Raw genomic sequence first — 24791 nt, forward strand, 5'->3', positions numbered from 1 at the left:
CGAGACAACTGACGTACAACAATATGCTTTGACCGATCAAGTAGGCGGTAAAATTGTCTGTCACGAGTTGTTGGTTGTCGCTGATTGTATTTATCTTCATCAAGTAAAGCTTCGATTTTGGTTTTAGTTGTTGTTGAGTTGGTACTACGTCTAACCGGAATATATGGGGGGTGAAATAAAAATCTAAACACAGAACATGCAGGAAAAAATGAAAAATTTCGAATGCTTATAACTCGAACATTTGTCGAACATAGATCGGAAAGATGTTTGCATCAATTAATAGGAAATATTTCTACGCATCTATCACAATTATTAAAATGATATTTTTCCTGGGATAAGCAATTGAATACCTGTAAAATGTCAAACGCTATCTAAACACCCTAACTTCTCCGTTTTGATTGGCCCGATTTATGGTTTCCCCAACACAGTCATCAAAACCATGGTGCCTTACATTACATGGCGTTTGTTCAAATTCTTTACTTACACAGAAAATATGTTGAATTTAATTGAATTCGAGAATTGTTTCATTCAAGCAATAATTTAATCAATACAAGCAAATGATTACTAAGCCAACGGTGGTCCCACGTTAACCTTGCGGTTATTTTATATAGAACCCACCCATTTTTTTGTATTTATCTAAGTAAATACCATGTTAAACGGTGAGAACAGTGGCTTCGGATGTCCCTCTTTACAGAGAAATTGATCTTACGACAGAAAAGGTTTTGCCGGCATTGCGAGAGGTATTTATTTTTCTAGGTATTCACGTAGCGCAACGAAAAGAAATACATCCTAAACGTGGAAACTTCCATTGCATCAGGTGGCATGGTATTTCTCGTCTTGACGATCATAGTGTGATGACTTGCAACATACTTTGATCGTCAAAACACTCTGAAAAACTATTTATCAGCAAGGAGTAAAGAATTTGTTTTGTCGGTTTATGTTTTGTTGCACGTCGTTGAATGGTTATGTTGCACAGGTCGTCACAGTAGCTCAAATATAGGCAATGACAGTGGCAATATTCAGCACTGCATTCCTTGTTTTGATTGGTACACTTTACGCTTTACTAGTATAATAGCCGTCTCCCTCGTCTCCTGTTTAAAGATTGTGTAATATTTACCCGAAAGACAGTTACCCAAATGACAGTTACTCGAATGTAACAAATACCCGAATGCGTCATTTACCCGACAAATTTCGCAATTACAATTTTTCATTTAACTTCGTATTTGTGTTGCTCTTTCAGGTTGTATTGAATTAAACCTATTTATCATCAGGAGATTTGAAAAACTCACTATCTGATTTGTTGGAATTTACCCGAATGAAGTAAACGATACATCCGGGAGGATTTTACATTCGGGGGAATGTCCTTCGGGTAAACGTTTTTCGGGTTTCGGGTGGTTTAAATGTTACACAACCCTGTACATATTATTCACCCATGAATCACTCGTTCGAAATGCGGTGCAGGAGAAGTAAAATATTGCATCGTGAGCTTTTCCTTTGACACCATCTCCAAACATAGACGTTGTGCCCGTTACGGAGTCTGATAGCAAAAATTGCTTCGGCTGGTCGTTAGTGTGTTGAGAATAGAAGATGCAATTTTGTTCCTATTTGAAATTTTTGTTCTCGATTATTAGTTGAAAAAATGAAAAAAGATTCACCACGTCGGTTTTCATACCGTCAGGCGGATAATCTGTATTATTGCATCACACGCCCGCATTGGTTTTTCTAATACTTTGTCAAAATTTGATAACGATGGAGATTTGGAATAAATATAATCTGTGGCTACAGTGTGTGCCGTGATAGCGAAACCACTCAGTCTGTCTCGTAACACCAACTACAACCAACTAGAAAAAGTTTGCTCCATCGAGTCCAACTGCTAGCAATTTCTCTCGGAGTTGTATCACTGGACCTCCCGGATTCTACACAAACTGCTGCGTTAATATTTTGGGTCGTTCGAAATCGGTTAAGCTTCTGGATCCTATGCTTCCAATCATTTGGTGAACTACTTCTGTATACTAACAACGTATCGCTAATCTACGCTCCGTTTCCGTGAAGCAAGTAATGTAGCGATGATGATGCAACATGCGACAACAGTTGTTTGAAACAGCGACATTTTCTTCTCGTGTCACCCCAGACAGTGATCAGTCAACATCATATATCAGCTTTAGAGAATTGATCATCCAACTCTCAGTTTCAAAGCGTTCCTGATCGCTCGCGCAACTCAGTGCTAGTATTCTTTGAAACGAAGTATGCGTTTGTTGAAAAGAATAAGGGTTTGCTATGAAGTATGCGTTTGTTTTCGAAATATATAGGCTTAAAACTTTTTCAGTTCATTCGCCTCTAGCCTTGAAAAAGGCCAGTTTGGAAAGCTAAAACTAAATTCTTAACTACCGGTCTTGAGAAAAATCATTTCAGAGCCTCACTGCTGTCTGGTCGCTAGCTGAATGACTGATGAATCATGTTTGAAGTGTGGTTTTTCCTTTATTTTCTTCGTTTGTTTCTTTACGGGAATTTTGTATCTTTTGATTCATTCATCTCCGATGGTTAAATTATATTTTGTCAGTGTTTTGTGTTTTGTTTTATTGGGAGTACAAATAAGTTTCCAGTGTTTTTTTTATGAAAAGTTTAACGTTTTACTATAAAAAAAGGGAAATCACAGGTTATTCAAAGTACTGCCCATTGCTAGCTGCAGCCTTCTCGCATCTTTCTGGTAGCATACGGATTCCACGCTGAAAGAAGGACTGGTCTTTTGAGGCAATGTGTCAATCCCAACATTTCAACATTTCTTGCGTCTGTCATGGATCTTAATCGAGTAGTTTCTCCAATTCCTCATCTTCGATTATTTTTGGTGCACCGAGGCGCTCCCCATTTTCGAGGTCATAATTACCACGATTGAATAGGTGCTTGTCGTAACTTTCCACAAGAATCCGATGTGTCTCAGCTGCTGTCTTTTTTTGTTTGCAGTAATGCGGCTTTGTTGGAACGAAATTTTCCATTTTCGGAGTGATGGGAAAAATATTGTTTTGACTTTGAGGATTCAATACGCACTGTATGTTTGTGTATGTTTGGAATGGCAAACCTATTGAGTTAAACGATTGGGACTCATTTGTACACCCAATAAGATTCGTCTTGGCTGAGAATGCCTGTTGAGCTGCATGTTGACAATCCAGCTAAAACGGCTAACGAAAATGGAGGCCACATTACAGGAATTAGGTAATTGGGTAATTATGAAGAGGAATATTGAAAGGCTGGTAAAAGAGCTGGGAACTCTCAGGTGGGAACTCAGATAACCCTATTTGGGACAAACGTTTCAAAATAATTGATACAGGTGTGCAACATTTGATGTCGCGTGTCTTAAGGAATGTGCAAGAAAAATATCTTCGCTTGGATTGGTTAACCCTTTTCGTATGGCATTCCATCTCCAAGATATGATGTCATCCGTACGAATTTGATTCATTAGTTTCGTTTAATTGTAATTGTCAATGAGATGAATCGTCCTACTTAAACCTTTATGAGGGTATGACGTGGGCCAGCATCATCATGAATTATGCAACGTCGCTGTGCGAACAGGCCCTAACAATGTTACGCTGCTATATTGGAAGCTGAAGTCGTGGGTCGAACGATTCTTTAAAATCGTGAAACTTAGGCGCTTACCTGAGTCTTTATTGAAATTTGATTTCCTCTCCCATTACTGTAAGTATCGCTAAAGCGGAGCTATAAAACTCAAGTCATGAAGAAAGAAATTCTTTTTTACTTTACATTTATCACACTCAATATTCCCTTTCTTGGTTATTCATCCATTTACACAGTTAACGATGTTTTTCTATGCAGAGTTAAAAGTCATCTTTTATCCCCGAACAAAACAAAAAGATTTCCGGCCAACCTTTCATCAGTGAAAAACTCTAAAGGAATTTTATTCATAATTTTTTCCCTATGCAAATGGTAAGTTTTGCATCCCATTAGCGGGGTTTTGTTCGCAACCGATGTAAGTCTTACCGTGTTTTTTTCGCCATTCATCAACGCTTAGCAGATGAAAGAAATCGCTAACCTTGCACCCCCTTCCAACAAAGAAACCCCGTAATCGGAATCCCGAATGCAACGAGCTGGAAAGCGGAAAATCTCGTTATAATTAACTCGCTGTCATCCGACGCAAAACGCTGTGAAATATGAGCGGGAAGCCGGAATGCCGGATTTCGGAGCGGAGTGAGAAAGCAGTGCGAACCAGAAATCGCGATATGTTCCATTAATATTCATAAGAACCTGGCCCGGAGCGCAGGAGCAGGATCGTTTTTGTTTTAGGTTTGGGATGACCTATCGCCCCTCACCTTTCCCCCTATCGACGCTATCGCCTCGCATCGGATCGGATCGTTTGACAGCACTGACAATGCAGACAGACAGATTGCGCTGCGATCCATCAATTTTTCATCCCACGGCAAACCAAAAACCACAACGCGCTATAGTCAGCAGCATCTCATCTCATCGGGAGTCAGCTTAATCACGTCAAAAGTGCTGATTGGAATACCGATGGCGGCAGCCGTGTTCGGTTCTTCCCGGGGCTCAATTATGATTAAGATTGTCCTCGTGTATCTAATCTGGTTCCATTTGATAGTGTTTACTAGGATCAATCAATTAAAACAGCTTACTTCGGGAGTATGTGTTCAACATCTGCTCGAGGGGTTGATTGTCTGCCCCGAGGCCGACTCCACCCGGACTCCAATCTTCAGTATGGTAGTGTATGAATATTTTAACTATCACATTATGTACTTCTCGTAGCGAGAGCCGACGAACGGATCCCCCGTTTTTCTCGGAATCCGTGACGAAATTCGAGAACCGTCATTGCATTGACGTTGTAGGGGCGCCCGGAACAGGCAGCACAACAGATTGGCTCTGATATTAAACATTCTTGGCGCATAACGTCGTCATCATCGGAATACCTTCCCAGAGAGGGTGAGAGACAGAGAGAGTTGGACGAACCGTTTTCTGTGTCATCTCTTACGCCCCGAATTCGTTCATTTATTCAAACTTGTTCATATTATCCACGTTGGGCCCACCGAGAGATGATACTTTGTAATTTCAAGTGGGGAAACAGGAGCTGGTTTCTTTTATTTACACATTTTTTTTCAGCCTAGCTAGAGTTTGGTTAATGGAACTTGACTATTCACGGGAGAAAAGATATGTTTCCTGTTGCGATAAAGGTTGCGAAGGGCGAAGTTATCCAAGAACTGCTGGCTTTCATCTTTTATTTACTTTTGCGAGGTTCTCAATAGCGATGAGTGAGAAGAAAAGTTTTCTGATGACAGGATAGCGTGTCTCCGGATTGGTTTACATGATATACAAGCTGAGATTCTGGAGAAATTTAACACATTCAAGTTTTCGGCGATTAGAGTTGTATTTTGACTTGTGCTTTGACAGAGAAATGCCAATGGAAATAAGCACAAAGAAATACAGTATGTGATCCTAGGACGAAGGAACATTTGCCCGGTAGATCGGATAAGACAGATGCTAGTATCGTCATCCGGAAACTTAGATTTTTGGAGGGATTATGTATTTAAAAAACGTGTTTTATGTTCAATAATCATCTGAAATTTGTTTTCGTCAATGGTTCCCAACGTATTATTCGAGGAATTTCATAACAATTAATATTTTTTATGAACAGCATTGTTGTTAGCAGTTGGAAAGGCAGTATCTGCAGGCCAATTGAAGCTTACATGACCTCATTGACGTAAACTGGATATATTTCGGATCAGGTTTTCTAGGGAAGTGGTCTGTTTATGACCAGAACCAACTAACAGAGAATGGAAAGAATTTCAAATGAAATGTTGAAATTTCTTTTGTACCGGAAATTTCTTCGCGTTGTCCTTCAATGAACACAGAAAAGTAACTCACATTGATACACAATGTATATACTTTTCAAACAATTCATAGTTATTGAAAAGTTGATAGAATATATTATTTGAGGGGCTTAGAATGCAAGGGGTATAAGTGATTTGATCGATTTCTCTTCATGAACTTTTTCTTTCGCGAATAACTCAGCGCACAAAAACGTTCCAATTTGATTTTGCTATAGAAACCGATAATTGAGGTTCTGACCTATCGTTCACATTGTCAAATAAGCTGGGAGTATGTTTGCAGTTAAGCTATGATCAAAAGAGAAAGTCGATAAAGAGAAATCGATCAAGTCACTTACACCCCTTGCATTCTAAGCCCCTCATTTTATCTTGTCCAAGCAGAGTGGACCAAGTATCAGAGAGTAAAAAAAATGTAGTTACTAAACTTTCCATGATAAATTTCAAATCCAACCGTGGTCTTTCATTTCAAGTAAGATACTGTTTCAAGATATAAAACCCGTTTACATTCATTGTTTAGGTTAAGTGGAGAAAATTCTACTTAATATCAAATTGTTCAGTCATAGTTAGGCTGACCAAAAGTTCCTTTCATTCGAGCATTTTGGATTGTCTTGCCTTTTTGTAAATTTGTACCGTATTTGGAGTATGAAAAAAAAACATTTGTAATAATGCCTTCTTGTAGTACGATTCATTTGGAAACCCATGCCTTAAATTGCTTCTCACCAGAGATGGGTTATTGACCATTCGAAGATTCACCTCGTAGAAATAAATGATGCATCTTTTTTTAAAGTTGCTGTTAATTTTGATGATTTTTTGATAATTCCTCAACATAAAAAGGAGGAAGTATTTTTTACTAGTGAGGTGCAAAGTATTTTCTTGTAAAAATATAGAGGGCCGTATTCAAGAAAAGACCGCGTTGTTGACGCAGCACTGCGGGATTTTTTTTTTCATTTCGCTTGTTTACCACTTCGGCTGGAGATGGGGTAGAAAGACCGGTATCATTTCGCCTTTAGAGTTTTATTTTCAATCACTACAACAGTTTGGTCGGATGAACATCAGGGCCTCGTCATACCCGCTTTTTTTTTAAAAACCAATCAGTGATTGGAAAACAAAGAGGCCTCAGTCGACATTGTAACATTCATAACAACCGGTTCACAATTCTCAAAGCAAAACGGTTTAAACTGTGTGATTAATACAGGAATCACAATTCAGATGGCACAAGTGAAAGGCATAGCAATTGACACCTGAAAATGTGGAATGAGTAAGAGTTTCCATTAAGCAGTTATTGGTCTGTGGGCAAATATGTTTTGGCTACGCTTTGAGTTCCATCTCTACAAAATCTTATTATCTCAAGAATTGAATGGACGTGATCATGCCAGTCGCAAAAAGCTATGAGAAGAAAAGCTTCAGACAATCCTTTTACACGCGTTTTCATAAACAATGATCAGGATACCTTCCACCTGAGGGGAGTTTTTGAACAAGCAGAACTTTCTGTATTGGGTGGCGGCCAATCCGAGGGATTCCAATGTACTATGATTATACTCTCTGAAGGTTACAGTATACAGATCAAACCGTTGAAGTATCTGAGAGCGATTCAGCGTTTGGCACGATTTCGTTTTTTGAAGTTTGTGTTGAGCAAAACCGTGGTATGTGACATCAGCATTGATGAGACAGCAGACTGCTCGCTAGTTGGAGCGAGACCGAATATTAGAAATCGCGAATGGCTTATTTATACACAATAAGTTTTAAATGGACGGGGTTAATTTGTAATATCTACTCTCTCCACAGTGTCCGTACGAACGAACGCTGCTTTTACATTTCTAGCGAGCGATTCACGCAAGGTTCATCCGCAGTGGTATATAAAATTTATACCTCACGGGTACACCCATTCTTCGGAATGGAAAATACGGGTAGATAAGGACAGAAATACACACAACAAATGTGTGGTAAAATGCTGTGCTTCCAATGCTTGTTAATTTAATTACTAATTACTTTTACGAATTAGGGAATCGCAATGTGTAACATATCGAATAATTGTTAGAGAATTTCCAATTCCATCGGTCAATGGTTATTAACAAAAATAGTTATTAACTATTGAAATTTTTACGATATTTTTTTCAAAAAAAAATTAGTGCAATACACTAAATTCAGACCGATGTTGTGTTCCATCAGGACAACGCAAGGCCACACAACTCCGGGAACTTGATTGGGATGTTTTAATGATCCACCATATAGTCCGGACCTGGCACCAAGCGATTACCACCTTTTTCTCGCATTTGTAAAACTTCCTGAGTGATAAGAAATTGGGATCAAGAGAAGATTATAAGTTATAGCTATAGTTTTTCGCCAATAAGGACCAATATTTCCATGAGCGAGGCCCTATGCAGCTACATTTAGAATGAAAATAAATTTTACAACAAAACGGCGCATATTTGAAAAAATCGAACAATCTGATGCATATTTAGAAAGATTTTGAATTTCACCCAAAAATAATGGATTACTTTTTCCCCAACCTAATATTTTGAAAAACAATATAGCCATTTTTGCGATCGTAAATTTGTTTCTACTACTCTATCTTCGAACTTATTGAACATCCCTCGCAGACATGAAAGTATCTTGATTGTTTGCAAGATAGATTCACAATAGAACAAATAGTTTGAGACAGGGGAACCAATGGAGCGCAGAGTATTCTTATTCTTCGACCAAATGGTTCATTTTATTTCCGATCGTCGAACAAAACGGTCGTGTCAAAACGTGCGTGTGAAGTGTATGTGTGCTGTCTCATCAGAGTCCTCTCTACATCTAAGGCCATCAGTCAGAATGTCTCCAGGAGCAGCCTTAAATACTGAGGCCACAAAGGATCGGTCTGGTTTGTTGCCACGTTTGGAGTCGCTCGACCGGATGCTCAAATTGCCGGTGGTAGACGCAACCTGGCAGCGTACCCAAAGCGTGTACGGTAGAGTAAAAGGTGAGTAGCGCGATTAGTTGCAGGACGCCATGTTTGTGGTTCGTCAAGTGTGGGAAAAATAGGTCCTGAATACAATAGACTGTCTGATGACAATCAAATTAATCATGTGCCTATCTTCACCACGGAACAATATCTTACAGCTAGCTATGGCGTTTCTACTGTTGTTCACATTTTTCGCTATGAAATTTACGTCAAGTCTGCCGTAAGGCGTCGTGCTCAAATTACGTAACGCTAAAAATCATGATTTTGGACCCCCTCCCCCCTCTACGCAACGCAATTTCCTATATCTAATACACAGTGAGTAACGTAACCTCGACCCCCTTCCCTCCTTCACGCGTTACGTAATTTGTGCACAACGCCTAACGGAATTCAGAGCGAAGCAATCCGTGCAAACAATGCTTGACAAACGTGAAACGCGGAGAAATGCTCAAACGCTTATATGACTTATTGGGAGCGCGCGGAATGTTTTTACTTCAATATTATTAAAAATATTGATGTTTCATTGATTCTTTTATTGTCTCTTCGTGCTCCTAGGATATAGCAACCTGCTGGCATGGGCCTTCGGAACGGCTGAGGGTGTGCTGCAGCGGGCCGTTTCCATCTCAGCCCCACTGGTGCACAAGTTCGACCGCCCCCTTCACATGGTCGACCAAACTCTGGTCAAGGGGATCGACAAGCTGGAAGAGAACGCTCCAATCATTAAGGAGCAACCGGAACAAATTTACAATCAGGCCAGAACGAGGGTGCTTGACTCAGTTAAACCATACACGGAGAGGGTGAGCGAGCTGCGTTCGGCTTCCCACCGGAAGGTTTCCTCGCTGAAGGATATATCATGGAAAAAGGCCAACGAGGTGCTCGCCAGTCAGTACGGGTCGATCGCCATTAACGGGGTGGACGCGACGGCTCAGCTAGCGGAGCGTTTGTTAGATTACTTCATTCCGAAGGATGTGAGAGACGGCGAGGAAGATGATGCACCCATACCGATCAGTGAAGACCCAGTGCTGCACACCGTCCAGACCGTGGGACGCCTTTCGAACAAAATCAGCCGCCGGGTCTACCAGGTGATTACGCAACACATCAAAACACTGCGGAAGGAGGATGTTAGGGAATACGTGGCCACCCTGATTGCTGCACTCGGGCTTGCCCAGTATCTGAACTCACTCGCTGACAATCAACCCATGGATGAGGTCGATGCCAATTCGGCTGATCGTGCTGCGGCAGTTGTCCTGGATGCGGTCAAGGAAGCAGTGAAAGATTCGAAGCCAACGAAGGAAAAACCTTGAATATTTTGTGCAGGATATTTTTGTTCAAGAAGTAGTATATTTATGAGTACGTGTGTCGTCATCAATAGTTTGATTTTCCATCACAGGAAGATTTTTTTTATCTGTGGTAATATATTTTGAATGGCGGTTTATTTATTTTTGAATATTGTACTCGTATCAAGAAATGTGAGAAAAAAAGTGTTTGATGAATATATTTTTTGAGATATTATAATTTATACAATATACATTATATGAAAGTGTTTAAGTATGTATGAAGCTCGGTAATGTTTTCCAGTCCCCGAATCACTTTTCCTGAACCTCTAACCATTGGGTTTTGTGCAAGTTCCAGTTTGATTAGTTGTTCTATGGGCTAAACCTAAGCTAAGCTGCCGGTTTTAATTTATACTATACGTGGCTCATTTTCTCAAACTAAAATTCCGATCATGTTTCGATGCTGGTGGAAATCAAACTAATGCCTTTGTTCTAATTCTTCTCATATTAATTTTGGTTCGGGTTTATGCTTTTTGAGATTGGTTCTGATACATGATCAGTCCTTTTTCTCTGCGTATATGAACCGCTCGCAATTCCTCTCCACATTCCGCATTACCATTGCTTGGGTTAGAATGAATTACATTATTGGTTAGGATTCAAAAACGCAAGATCAAGTTAACTTTTAACAACTAAGAACAGGTTTTTTTTTTGCTCGGCCATTTTTTTATATGGATAATTCTTTAAAGATATTGCGAGAGATTTTGTGTAGCAAACATAATTTCTTGTGCCGAAACATTGAAACGTTTGAAAGATCTTCTTCTTCTTGAATGGCGTTAACGTTCCCTGTGGAACTTTTGCCGTCTCAACGTATGCATTATTTAGCGTCATTTATTAATACTTAGTTGAGATTTCTTAAGCCAAATAACACGCCTTGAATGTATTCCGAGGGGCAAGCTCTAGAATACGCGTGACCACAGTGCAATTCGAAGGAAATTTTTTTGACGAAAAAATCCACCGGCCAGAACGGGAATCGAACCCGAACACCCGGCATGATAATCTGAGACGCTAACCACTCGGCCACGGGTGCACACGTTTGAAAGATCTAGCACGTGAATTAAATATCTCTAACGCGTGACCGGAAAAAATCGCCCCAGAAAACAACTGCAACAGAAACAACCGCTCAGGGAAAGTGTAGTGTCACAAGTAGACTAGAAATATTGTGGCGTGGGAAAACCATCTGAAGAAATTTCCACAATTATAGGTAATTTGGTTTGAACATTTAGCGGCTGGAGCGGCATCACAGACCAATGGCCTAGAAATTGTCTCGCTCAAACTTTTGTAGACTACTTTTATTTTTTGTTTCAACTACTACAATATAAAAACAACAAAATAAAAATAAAAATAGTCCATCATCACTAAGATCATGACAGACATAATAGAGACGAATACAAATTGAAAAACAAAAAATATAACATAGAAGAAAAATTGTTTAAAATTGTCTAAACAATATAATCCGTTTAAAAAAACATACATTGAGAATAATAAAAACAAAAAAAAAATAAAAAAACTGTTTACATTAAGATATCCGTTAGTATAAAGCATCGTCTGTCAAAATCGTTGTCAAAATAAAAAAAAAAGAATTCCAAAGCGCTTAATCGTGTTCAACAACAATGGCCTAGTAATTGTCTCGAAAGCGCGCTTTAGATCCAAGAAAACAGCAACAATCTTGTCTTTACCTTCTAGTTTTTCGTTCCATTTTGCTAACACCAAGTTCAATGCGGTTTCACAGGAATTACCTTCCCGATATCCCAATTGTTTTGGTATCAGTAGAGAGTTACGATTCAAGTATTTCAACAGCTGGCCTTTAGCAACAAGTTCCAAAATTTTCTCTAACGTTTGCAACATGTTTATGGGACGAAACTCTTCGACTTTAATCGTCCCTGCAACCTTTTGAATGGGAACTACTAAGGGTTCATTCCACACTCGTGGTAAATAACCAGTTAGCAATGATGTATTAAAGCAACTTGGCATACTTCGTTTTCCGAAATCTTATCTATTCTAACATGTGGAAACGGCCAAATATTTTTGACCATTTTTTCATTATTTTTTTTTTTTACTCGAAAATGGTAAGTCCTACAAAAAATGAAAAAGTGATCTATGGAAGAGTTTTAGGAAAATAATTGAATTTTCAGAAAAAAATACTGAAAAAACATTTTTGGAAATCCTACACTGAAAAAAATTGATTTCAAAAACTAAAAGTCGATTTTCTCAAAATGGTCATCTCAGATTTTGATGGAATGGTGGATAAATTGTAGATAAATACAGGGTGTGTCACATCAAATTTCATCACGGAAAAAACGCTGTAGAAATTTAATTTTAAGGAATTATATCTTCAGCTTTCGCTTATAATCAGATAAGAGTGTGTAGATCACGTTGGCCATGCTTCACTGTCAATTTTTTGTAAATTTGGAAAAATGTCGTCGAACGAAAAAGAGCGTTGTGAATTAATCATGTGCACTTATTTCGAGAATCCGGAGTTGTCACATCGGGACATCGGTAAGATGCTGGGAATCGTCCAATCCACGGTCAGCAGAGTACTAAAACGATACTTCGAGAACCTAACCATCGACCGGAAGGTGAAGAACGGCAAAAATGGATGCTCCGTCAGTGAAAAATATCACAAGCGCGTAGTTAAGCAGTTTAGACGTGATCCGAGAAGTTCGGTCCGGGATGTCGCCAATAAGCTGAATTTGTCAAGTTCATTCGTCCAGCGGACCAAGCAGCGGGAGGGCCTGCGTACATACAAGGTTCAGAAGGCTCCTAACCGCGACGAAAGGCAAAACATGGTGGGGAAGACGCGAGCCCGGGAGCTGTACACCGAAATGTTGACGAAGCCGCATTGCCTGGTAATGGACGACGAAACCTACGTCAAAGCGTGCTTTCGTCAGCTGCCGGGCCTGTTGTTCTTCTCCGCAGAGGATAAATTCAGCGTTCCGGAGGAGATTCGCAAGCAGAAACTATCCAAGTTTGCCAAAAAGTACATGGTGTGGCAAGCGATCTGCTCTTGCGGAAAACGGAGCGCCCCCTTCGTGATGACCGGCACGGTAAACGGGCAGGTTTACCTTAAGGAGTGCCTACAGAAGCGCTTACTACCACTATTGAAGCAGCACGAGGGCCCGACCATCTTCTGGCCGGATCTCGCTTCGTGCCACTATTCAAAGGACGTGTTGGAGTGGTACGAAGCCAACGGGGTCACCTTCGTGTCGAAGGAAATGAACCCGCCCAACGCGCCGGAGCTTCGCCCAATAGAGAAATATTGGGCGATTATGAAGCAGGCCCTCCGGAAGAACCCAAAAGTTGTCGAATCGGAGGCGGACTTCGAGAGAAAATGGATTTCTGTTCAAAAAAAAAAACTACAACTTGACGTTGTACAGAACCTTATGGACGGGGTAAAGAGGAAGGTGCGAGCATACGGGCTTGGGCTCGAAGTATGAATAAAAAGAAAATGCCAAAAGTTGTTTAATAGTTTTTATTTTACTGTCTAAAATTTTCAAAAGGATCGGTCTACTGGGCGTATTTCTACAGCGTTTTTTCCGTGATGCAATTTGATGTGACACACCCTTTATGTGCTCTACAACTCTTCCATACATCGAAGCTTGTGCATATTTAAGGCAAACAAGTTTTTCGAACGAAAACTTTTTTCAAGATTTTTTCTCGAAAATTTTTTATTTCGTTTTTGGTGTAGAAATGGATTTTGGTGTAGAAATGGATTTATGGTGGCCCTTGGGTGCTAGTGTACAGTTTTTAGCTTGTTTTTGTAGTCAAATACAGTATGTTTCAATTCAAAGAGCAAAAACAGCTCTCAAACAATAGCCATCTGCCAAAAATATCGATTATAAGGCGTCGTGCACAAATTACGTAACGCGAGTAGGGGGGGAGGGGTCGAGGTTTCGTTACTTAATGTGACATAGGGGGGAGAGGGGGTAGCCGTGATTGTTACGTAGCAAAATTCTAGTTTTATTCCTGAATAAATTCACGCGCCCCAAGCTTCGATTCTGAGACCAAAAAAGATGTGTTTCCTGAGCCAAGATGATGAAGCACGTGTTGTAATGGCAGTAAGCAGGCACCGCTTAATGCAGCTCGAATATTGCGTTGATCTACCGAATCATGATTTTGTCATGGCTGGAAAACATAAGCTTATTCCGTCTGTTATCGCAGGATGCAAAACAAAGGTAGGGCACCTCGATCATGCTGAAGTTGTTCTATGCAGTGTTCCAATATGTTCAGGAAGGCACTGTTCTTCGAACGCATTTCCTCATGGGATCGATTTTCAAAGTATGTGCGAGCTGCCTGAATTCGAGATTATTCGGTACCGAAGAATAATCAAGCCAGTAACCATAATTAATGTGGATGGAGGACCAGACGAGAACCCACGTTTTAAAAAGGTCATAGATAGTTTCGATCTTTTATATTAATCAATTGAATTTTGATGCAATATTAGTTGCTACAAATTCTCCAGCACGCAGTGCATTCAACTGAGTTGGATTGTCTCTTTTCCGGCAGGTTAAATACTTCTTCGTGATCATGAGGGATCTCACTTGGATGAAAAACTCGAAACAAGGGACCCGGAATTGTAGATAAAACATTTTTAGTATGCAGGAGAATCGTTAGCTGATTTGTGGAATAACCTAGCGATTGTTGGACATTCCGTCAAAGCAGAATATAGGGGAAGGTTGGTAAAGACGGATACCTTAAGTAAACGTTGATTTTTTCTTGAATTTCACAATAAATATATAGCTATCTCACCACAAATTGATAGTCTAGGTCTCTTTTTATAATAACATTTGTCTTTGATGTAGACATTTTCGCAAAATGAATGTGTCCGGCATTTAAAAAAAATAAGATTGAAAGACGGACACCTGGGGTGGGAAAGATGACCACTATCTGAAAATTCAAGTTCATGTACTCGATAAGTTTTGGTGGTCTTCAAATAGGCCTTAAAATGATCAAACAAAAAGGCTTGGGCTTGCAATTTGTATCATTTTTCCGTGTCTAAAAAAGCTTCCGGCATTCGGAATGGCAAATTCGACATTTTAAAAACCGCTCTGCTGATTCATCCATGATATCTGGTTGCACTTGCAAACGTAGTTAGTGGGCATCTGTTAAACAAAGAAGGAGGAGATAATCAATTTGTTTCAAAAACGAAATGTTCGTCTTTAGTCGGTGGAGTGTTCGTCTTACCCGATTAATATTTTTGTTTTCATCAATATTTCTGGAGTAAAAATGATAAAACTTCACCGCTGATTTAATAAATTGGAAGAGAAGTGATGGTAAAACACTCATGTAGCGAAAAATACCACAAAAAATACTCGACAACAATGAGAATCTTATCTTCTGCAGACGAAAATTTACATCGAGCTGCTCTCTGTGGATTATTTTTTTGTTTTTATTAATAAATTTAACCCGTTTTTCCCGACTTCCCCCCTATTAAGTCCGCAAACTCCCAAATCGACAAAGCGGAATTAGTACAATATCGAGCAAAGTTATTTGCTACTCACGTAAAGACATCCCAAGACCTTTTGCAGGTAGTGAAATGTAACGGCAGGAGCTGCCGCATCGAACGAAGAAGTAGTTATTTTTGTGTAAATTAACATCAATTTATACCAGTCCATGGTCTTCCCAGCTAAACGCCAGATGGTTTGAAAGCACCAATCCCAACAGATGTGAGTATTAATTTTCCATTTCGGTTTGTTAGAAATTCTATGAACTTGTCGAAAGTTCTTCCGAAGTCACTACTTGCATATAAAGAACTTTCGTCTAAACATTTGATTCCGACCTGGGCAGATATCTGATCTTATGGAAATGCTTATGTCGATATCTGCAATATCGACATAAGCATTTCCTGGTGAAAATTCAAGCAAAATCTTCAAAAATCACGATTTTTACTCCACTGTACATGTAATAGCCACTTAAACTTCACCTTAACGTTGAAAGGTTACATTTATTCTTGAAATAAGCCATATTTGAAAATTAATTTTTTTTTCCAAACTGTATATAATCGAATCACATACAATCGAGTCTGTATATAATCGAGTCCGACCTGTACAACGGATTGATGGATTGAACACACTTTGAAAATATAAATTATTAGTTAAAATTTACTTTTCCGTATCAAATATGTATTCTATGTAATTGAAAATTATATTAATTTTCGAGTGGTGGAAAATCTTAAAAGAAAATTATGTCTAATTATGATTTCATATTATAATGAACAATTTTGAAGGGAATATCATAGTAGTTAAGTAGGGAACAGGACTATGTGTTTCAAGAAATCAATTATCACCAAGTAAACATTTCCATTGAATTTCTTTGAGATTGCCAATTTTATAGAAATTATATGGTCTCAAATTCCTGATGTCGCGTCTAGATGTCGACATTGTACATTCGTGATCGCGGATTGCGAAGTATTTTCTTTATATGTATCGTATATGCATCGCTGACTTTCGCTTTCACACGTTTGGTGGTGCCTGGCGGCTACAACGCATCTTGTCAAATAAAACACTTGCAGTATCACTTTAATCGATGATTTCGTTGACCTATAACTTTTAATTCTTAAGGGGGTAGTATACTATGAACAACGTAAAAAATATGAGATTTTCGCGATTTTTTCCAACGAGGAAATAATGATTGATCTGATATCACAGTTTTATTAGGTATGTATTATTCATTATCCACATTTTTTGTAAGAAAAATTGCGTTTCTGCCTCAAAACTCGGACAAAAATTTTATTTTTCAAAATATCGAAATAATCCTACTAGGGATTGCATTACCGTGCCAAAATTTCAATAACCGGTTCTTCGGTAATGAAAAATTCATTACCGATAAAACCGGTAAAAACAATACTTTAAATAAATTTAAATTTTCTTGGTGAAACGGCTTTTATTGATAATGATTAGTTTACAGAAAAACATTTTACAAGTTTTTGCTACTTAGTTGAGTTACACTTAGTTAAGTAATACTTAGATCGGATATCATTACCGAAATTTCCAGAAGAGGAAAACGCACTTTCAGAGTCCAATGATGTTAGGCGTACAGTACGAAGAGCATCGAATTTCACGTATTTGCCTTTGACGCCCTCAGCACGAAAACTCTTGTCTTGTCTTTTCATCAATCCGGTCATAAACGTTGAGCTTGGGTTGGATGTTGATACCTTTGATTGCTGCCATCGTGGTTTAAGTTTTTCCCTGAACTGTTTTGCAGGCTCTGCAACGTCCAGTGGATTTTTCCCTCGTGTTGTCTAGCTACTGAACCAATACCATAATCGTCAAATTTCGTCAAGTCACGAACGATTTTAAATCCCTGCTTGATCATTGCAGTCCGACTTTTGATAGAAGACGCCGGAGTACTCACTAATTGTGTCCCGACCACGAGCAGAATGATTATTCATATGGGCGAACAAATCTGCATAGACGAAACGTTTTTCTGCAGTCCTTTCAATCAGGGAAATTTCTGATGGTTGCTCGATAGCTGTTCTAGCTTAAAATTTCAATCCAACATTAACTTCATAAAGGGTGCAGTTCTTCCGAAATAGCAGTTCAACAGCGACCAGAACTGAGTCGAAGGCATCAACCAATTCCTTTATCGCTATCAGCTCTTCATCGCTGAAGCAAGAGCTGGAATTGACAGGTAGTTCGTTTTCGACAATATGAAGATGAGGCATGGAATATAAGGGAAGGGGATGAAAAATAACAGCGACTATTTTCGTTTATAAACAGCCAGGTCTATTTTTTATGCTACAGAGCGTTTTCTCCAAACCAACAGTTACCTACGCTGGGCCGGCTTCAACCGAACCAGCTATAGTGTCCCACAACCTGTAAGATCAGTTTAATCTCCAGTTGAAGCATCAGTCACCGGGAAACGACATGCTTTTTTTCTGTATTATAGTTACTTTCAACCATTTTTGGCTGGTCCCGTGAAACAGCAATGAAACAATGAAACAATGAAACAATCAATGAATCACAACAATGATGCCAACAGCGAAAAAAAACAACATTTATGTGCAGCAAACACATAACGGTATGCACTCCCCATTGCTCATTTATTGCAGGTCATTTGTTGTCCTCTCCCTCGGAAAACTCTAGCCGTTTGTTTGTAAATACGTTCGGCCGCTGTCAATTCAAGCTCAAGTAATGGCTGAACAGCAATTCTTACATATCGTTCCACCTTATTGTAGCACCTTGCGCTGAAGCTTATCCTGTGCTTCGTTTTTAGAGCGGGCAGCGGAGTTCGGAGATCGTAGAATCGGGGTAACATTGTCAATTTTGTTTTATCGATCTTTATTTGATTCTCGTGTAATATTTCAAAGCGGAATAAAGGTAAATATCCTTTATCGTGTAAACATAAAAAATACCGAAACTACCGGTTATTGATTTAAAAAATTACCGGTAATTCGGTAATGAAAAATGGTCCGGTATTATCGGTAAAACCAGTAACGGTAAAACCGGTTAACAATCCCTAAATCCTACGTAAGATGACAATAAATTTAGTGGAGAATCTGGGGAAACCGATTTCATTGAAATCGGGTGGACCGTTCCGGAGGTAGAACTCAAACCTTATTAGGCATCTTTGGATCTTTTTTTTTTACTTTACAAAGGGTACTTAATTCTACTAATTGAAATGTTTTACAACTTTATTCTATATCAAATTTTGTCGTCCTTTGAATAAAGCTGGATCAGCTCTATGCAGCGTACTTTTTGAATGAGTGTCAGTTTGGGGTAAAAACTTTATACTAAAGAAAAGCTCAATAAGTCATTCATAGATGAGATTTGTCCATATGCACAGAACGATTTTTTCATCAAATATGCCCTTCTACTACACCTTCGAATATTTGCACTTGGTAACCTAACGCCCTGTATTTATTGAATAAAAAGTTTTAAATAAGGATTGATGAAAGTCAGTTTCCTGATATTCCTGATATTCCATATGTCTTCGTGGTAATATTTCGTGAAAAACATAATGTTGAAAACATTTTTTGATGTTACCCGATAATATTTTCCAGTGCAAGTATACCTTAAACTTATCTTCCTGATTTCAAGATAACAAGCAGCACAGACTTCTCTTAACATTGGCTCTGTTTTGCTACGCTTAAATACTGCCAAGTAGCATCCGGTCCGGCCGGGTAATTGTCGCTACTCTGAAGTCATTAAATTAACGAGCAAATAGGAGTGTTATAGGGCATGCTCACTCACACTCACGTATCACACCATACAGCCTCTCGCACAAGTAATGGATTTCACAACAGGTCGAGCATTATATGCTACTCACGGATTCCTTCATCCGGCCAGCGTAAAGCCAGCGCTACACGATGCTACGAACATCGAATGCTGGACGCTCGATGATTCGACGCATCGTGTAGTCGACTAACGAGCTACGAAACTCCAATGTCGAGCGTCGAACATTCGCGTTGGATGGTAATCCATTCGTTATGAATTACCTTCCAACGCGAGTGGCACGAGTCAAAGGATTTTTGTCATTCGCTCGATTCGACACTCGATGGCATTCGGTACACTGCTACATAATTCGTCCGAGTGTATCTTTGACAGATATGTTTGTTTACAAGTTGTAGGTAGCTCTTACTATGGAATCACAAAATTCTGGTGAGTTATTTGAAAAGAAATAAGAACGCCATAGTTATATAAAATATTTATTTTAGGATTACGGGATACCGTCAGTCACAACATAATACATCTCATCTTCCCACAACATTATACGACTAAATATGGATTGGAGCAACGAATTGATAATGGAATTCATTCAATTGTACGAAATGCATCCGGTCCTTTGGGATCCTAGACACAAATATCATAAGAATCGGAACCGACTGTTCGATGCTTGGAAAAATATTGCGAATAACATAAGTGTTAATATCACTGTGGAAGCATTAAGGAAAAAAAAGGAATCGCTGATGGCTACGTATAGAGCTTTGTCGAGAAAAGTTCGTTTATCGTCTTCGTCCGGATCCGGTGCAAAGGATGTCTATGTACCGTCATGGTTTGCATATACGGCAATAGATCGTTTCATTAAGGCCACAACACAAAAAAATCCATCGTGGAGTTCAGAGGTAATTTTATTTGAAACATTATAATAAACAATGATTTGATGTACATTTGCTAAACATAGTCTTGCCATTCAACTGCCCCGCAGGTTTTGAAATATTCAGCAAATTCTTTTCGTATTTCTTTTGCTTGTAGTGAAGGCCTTCTGGGCATGTTGGGAATTGGAATAATCGATGTATTACTCGTGTCTTGACGCCATGTCCCGGGTCTAAAATGTCCATCTTCCTCATAATCCAAACTCCCGTTTGGAGTATAAATTTGTCTAGATGTTTCGCTTCGTCGTAAGGAGTTATGCAGTAGTGAGCATGTCTTGCATACCAATGCAGCTTTTTCGGGTTGTAGCAGCATTGGTGTTCGGAAAACTCGAAATACTGATGTTAAAATGCCGAATACATTATCTACGATCCTGCGGGCGCGACAAATGCGGTAATTAAAAGTTCTTTCAATGCTATGTTTAGCATGATTCCCAGAGTATGGTTTCAATATTGATGTACTGAGAGGAAATGCGTAATCACCAACCAAAACATATGGAACATTCATTTGTCGTCCTGGCAGTGGTTTGCTTGGTGGGAATAAAAGATCGTTCCGCATAATTTTACGGTAAAGTGCTGTGTATGCAAAGACTCCGGCATCGTTCATTCTTCCTTGAGCCCCGACATCAATAAATGTAAAACAGTAGTCTGCATCAACCAGTCCCAAGAGTATAATGCTGAATGTTTTTTTATAATTATAAAATGTAGATCCGCTATTGAATGGAGCTTGGAGTAATACGTGTTTTCCGTCTATTGCTCCAAGACAATGAGGGAAGTTCCATCGCTGATTGAATCCTTTTTCTATTTTTATCCATTCACGTTCTGATCGCGGTAACTGAAAACAATGAAATTATATATTAAAATATGCTTTAAACACATAATAAATTAACTATAATTAAATTTCACAGGAACCCACAAATGAAGGATTAACAGAAGATGACATAATTCAATATGAAGAGGAAATAATAATCAATGAGAACCAGGAACAAGTACAGGATACCGATATCGAACATAACGAACCACTTCAGCAGGATCTTATCTTGGGGGGCCAGAGAAGAAAACGAAGTGCTACACTCTCTGCATTGCCACAAGGAAATATGAAGAGAAATGGAAGAGGAGGCGCGAATCAGCACAGCCAAATCAATGAGCATTTAAAACAGGCAAGCGATGCATTGAACACTCTTGTTGCCAACAAATTACGAACAACGCCGTTACAAGATGCACCTGCTTTGTACGGACAGCTGTTGGCGGAAAAACTAAGGAGACTATCCAAGAGATCACAGCTTATTTTACAAAACCAGATCGATAATCTGCTATTTGAGGCAGAAATCAATGAACTTGATGCAATAAATGTTCCGCCTTCGCATTCCTTCATTTCTACCAGTAATGTTTCTTCTGTACAACATCCTTCTTCAATGCCTTCTGTTTCCAGTCAATCTGGTTCTACTCTAGAAGGAGTAAGTTTTTATTATGAAACTGCACCTAATATTTCAGAGTTAGTGGAGAAGGATGACGATATACTTTAATTTATTAAATGTTTTTTAAATGTAATTTATACATGTAACAATAAATATTTATATGATTAAATTGTATTTTCTTCACCTGAATCTCATCTTTAAATGCCCCAGTAAGTGCCTGGCAAACTTCGGGAACAATGTTGCTTATGGACTGGTGAGATAACTTAAAGAGATATCCGAGGCTGGTAAAAGTATCACCGGTTGCTAAAAATCGTAATGTAACCGCTAGGCGGACTTTTATCGGAATAGCAAGTCTCATATTGATGTCTTGTCTTGTTATTTCCGGTCCAATTTTGTTCAGCAAATATTCAAAATCTTCAGCTGACATTCTGCAGAAGTTTTCAAATTTTCCTGATGGTTCTTTCAATAAATCCATCAGCATATCCGATCCGTTGTACCTACAATTTTTAGTATATTCTTATTAGGATTTTAAACAAACTATTTCTTCAACTCAACTTTCTCTGCTTTTATTTAATGATAACATCCACCATCTTCTAGCACGTCTTTTCCGTTTATTTTCTTCGAGCATTTTCAATTTACAGCCCGATATCAATATAATTGCTGCGGCCGCAATTTCAATAGTTGCATCGTCACCCATTTTTCGAACGTTTTTGACGTGAAATCAAAACAAAAAACATTCGATCCAAATACTCGCCGAATGTTTGGACCGATTGCATTGAATCGAACATTCACTTCACCGTGTAGCAGCACATTCGTCACAACATTTGTCGATTCATCGAGTCAAATGTTTGAGTCCAACATTCGAGTGAAACGTTGGACTAATCGTGTAGCGCCCGCATAAGACTCCGTCGGCATTTGGCCAACTAAAGAGCGTGATTAAAATAAATGTTTAATGAGCACAACTCTAGTCTCGCACACACACACACACACACACACACACACACACACACGCTACAGCACTCGTAGATCGCTGATAATCGTAATTATCAGCCTCGTTCGCTCGAATAAAACTAAGCTGCTGCATTCGGATGGAAGCAATCTCATTAGGCGTCTATCGCACTCATGGCGGCACCATCCGTTCCCGTTCTCGTTCGGTTTTCCCTTCTCGTCTACCGTAGATCACACGACGCGTGCCATATTTCATATCGGAAGGACATCAAGATGGAATCGTGCTTCTTCTGGCGTCTTCCGCACACAGTTCCCGCCATCAGTCTCGGCGACCTCGTCGTCGCGCGAGTGGCTGATGAATTAATAGAGAGGTTGTAATTGGTGAGTCTCTGAAGGCGGTGGCGGCGAAGATACCGCGCCCTTCGCTGCTGACGATGGCGATGATAACGACGATAGGGTATTATGAAGGATTAGTGTCCTCGCTGGCTGGCACCGGCGTGTGAAAATTGTGCAGAAGATTGATTGTAAAATTTGCACCCGTCTTTCTAGCCACGCAAAGGACGGCGAGAGTCGGTTAAGTGATTTTTAATCACCACTTGAGCACTCCGATTCAGCGAGAGAATATGGAATGTTGCTAGTGGAAAAGAAAAAATGTTGCCGTTTTAATAATTTGCTAAATAATAATGTATAGTTCCCCACTTATCGACAAACCCATACTAATAATCCGCGATTTTATTCTTTTTTTGTTTGACAGTGTTATCGCAAAGAAGATGTACCAAAATTTATTATTTTGAGGAAATATATAATAACATTATAACAAAGTTATTCTGTCAGGAAACAAAAGTGTATAGGCCAAATCTCAGTTGTAGTGTTCTATTCAACAGTTTTCTATCATTTCCTTAACTTTAGTTCATTGTCTCGAATACCCAAATTTGATGAGTGTAAATCTTCAATTCTGGTGGAGACGCTTTATCACTCATCTACATTCAAAGCGTTCTCAACGTGATCGAAAGGGCTCAGCAATTGTTTCCGGTGTGATTTGGCATCTGGCGCTCGCGCGTTTGAAAAAATGTTTTCATCAGAAGCCCCCCTTTTTCCAGCTGCCAAAACAATAATCCGGGTGATGCTCCAATGAGTGCTAAATTCTTCCGAAAACGTTTTCGCCCGCGCCAAAGAACACGAACAACAAAGAGATTTGCACAACTGGTGTGGGCTGATGTGGTATACAGGTGAGGAAATCGTTTCTGCGGCCCACAATGGCTCTATTGGGAGTCACACGCCAACCAAACCAACAACGTTAGCGCTCAAACATCTGCATCCACAGTCAGGCCGTGTCAGGCCGCAGTGTCTATCGACACGACTATACTCACGGTTGGTACAACACGCTGGCAGCCATTTTCACGTCATGTGTTGTTGCCAAATGTCCCGAGCACATTTGGCCGCGTGCTTAGAAACCGTTGGCTGCACACGAAGCACAAAGCAGGCGATAGAGAAATTACAGTACTAGTACTAGAGCCAGATGCGTTTTGTTGACTTTCGAAAGTCGAATTGGTCCTTTTGCACGGGATCTGAATGGGAATGTGTTTGTGCGAGTTTGCACACCATCTGGTACCATCTGTGGCAAATGTATCAATTCATGGTGTGAGGGGTGATTGTTGCAATATTTCATCCTTCCGGCGGTGCGTCGTTACAGTTTCGAAAAGTTAGCAGTGTTTTTGGTTCCCGATTAGTGAGAGTACTTCTCCTGCTCGTCAAAACCGTCGGTAAATCATTAGAGGAGAGAGATCCTAAATTGTAAGAGCAATTGAGTACCCAACTTATTTTTTTGACCACTTTGTCGTATCCGGACATCATATTTGCTGTCTGGTTACGATTTTCCTTCCGCCGATTGAAAAGTACTCCGCTGCTGCTGCTGCTCGATGTGTGCTCCGCTGATGCTGTCCCAAAAGTACGCTCCGCTACTATACGACTGAACTCTGCTGCTGCTGCCCGATGCGCACTCCGCTGCTGTCCAAAAGGTTGGATCCTCTGCTGCTGTTGTCCGATGTGTGCTCCGCTACTGTCCAAATGGTCGGTTCCTCTGTTGCTGCTGCTGGATAATGTCCGAAAAGTTGGTTTTGCTGCTTTCCACTGTGTGTTCTTCTGCATCCAAGTTAAGAATGAGCTCGCTCGAAATTGCGCGCCGTTTATATAGCGGCGTTCATTATGTTTCCC

At 39.6% G+C, this 24791-nt stretch overlaps 2 protein-coding genes across 2 annotated transcripts in view; both read left to right on the top strand.

Moving 5' to 3' along the window:
- The window catches only part of LOC129765720 (serine-rich adhesin for platelets), a 347565-nt gene that overhangs the window by 89321 nt on the left and 233453 nt on the right, over nucleotides 1-24791 (top strand). The gene's annotated exons all lie outside the window — the stretch shown is intronic.
- Nucleotides 8540-10345, top strand: LOC129765739 (lipid storage droplets surface-binding protein 2-like). Its single transcript, XM_055766162.1, has 2 exons — nucleotides 8540-8811; nucleotides 9346-10345. Exons 1-2 carry the CDS (start codon nucleotides 8550-8552, stop codon nucleotides 10092-10094), a joined length of 1011 nt encoding a protein of 336 aa, XP_055622137.1. The 5' UTR covers nucleotides 8540-8549; the 3' UTR covers nucleotides 10095-10345.

This window comes from Toxorhynchites rutilus, chromosome 1 (assembly GCF_029784135.1).
Source record: "Toxorhynchites rutilus septentrionalis strain SRP chromosome 1, ASM2978413v1, whole genome shotgun sequence".
Lineage (NCBI taxonomy): Eukaryota > Metazoa > Arthropoda > Insecta > Diptera > Culicidae > Toxorhynchites > Toxorhynchites rutilus.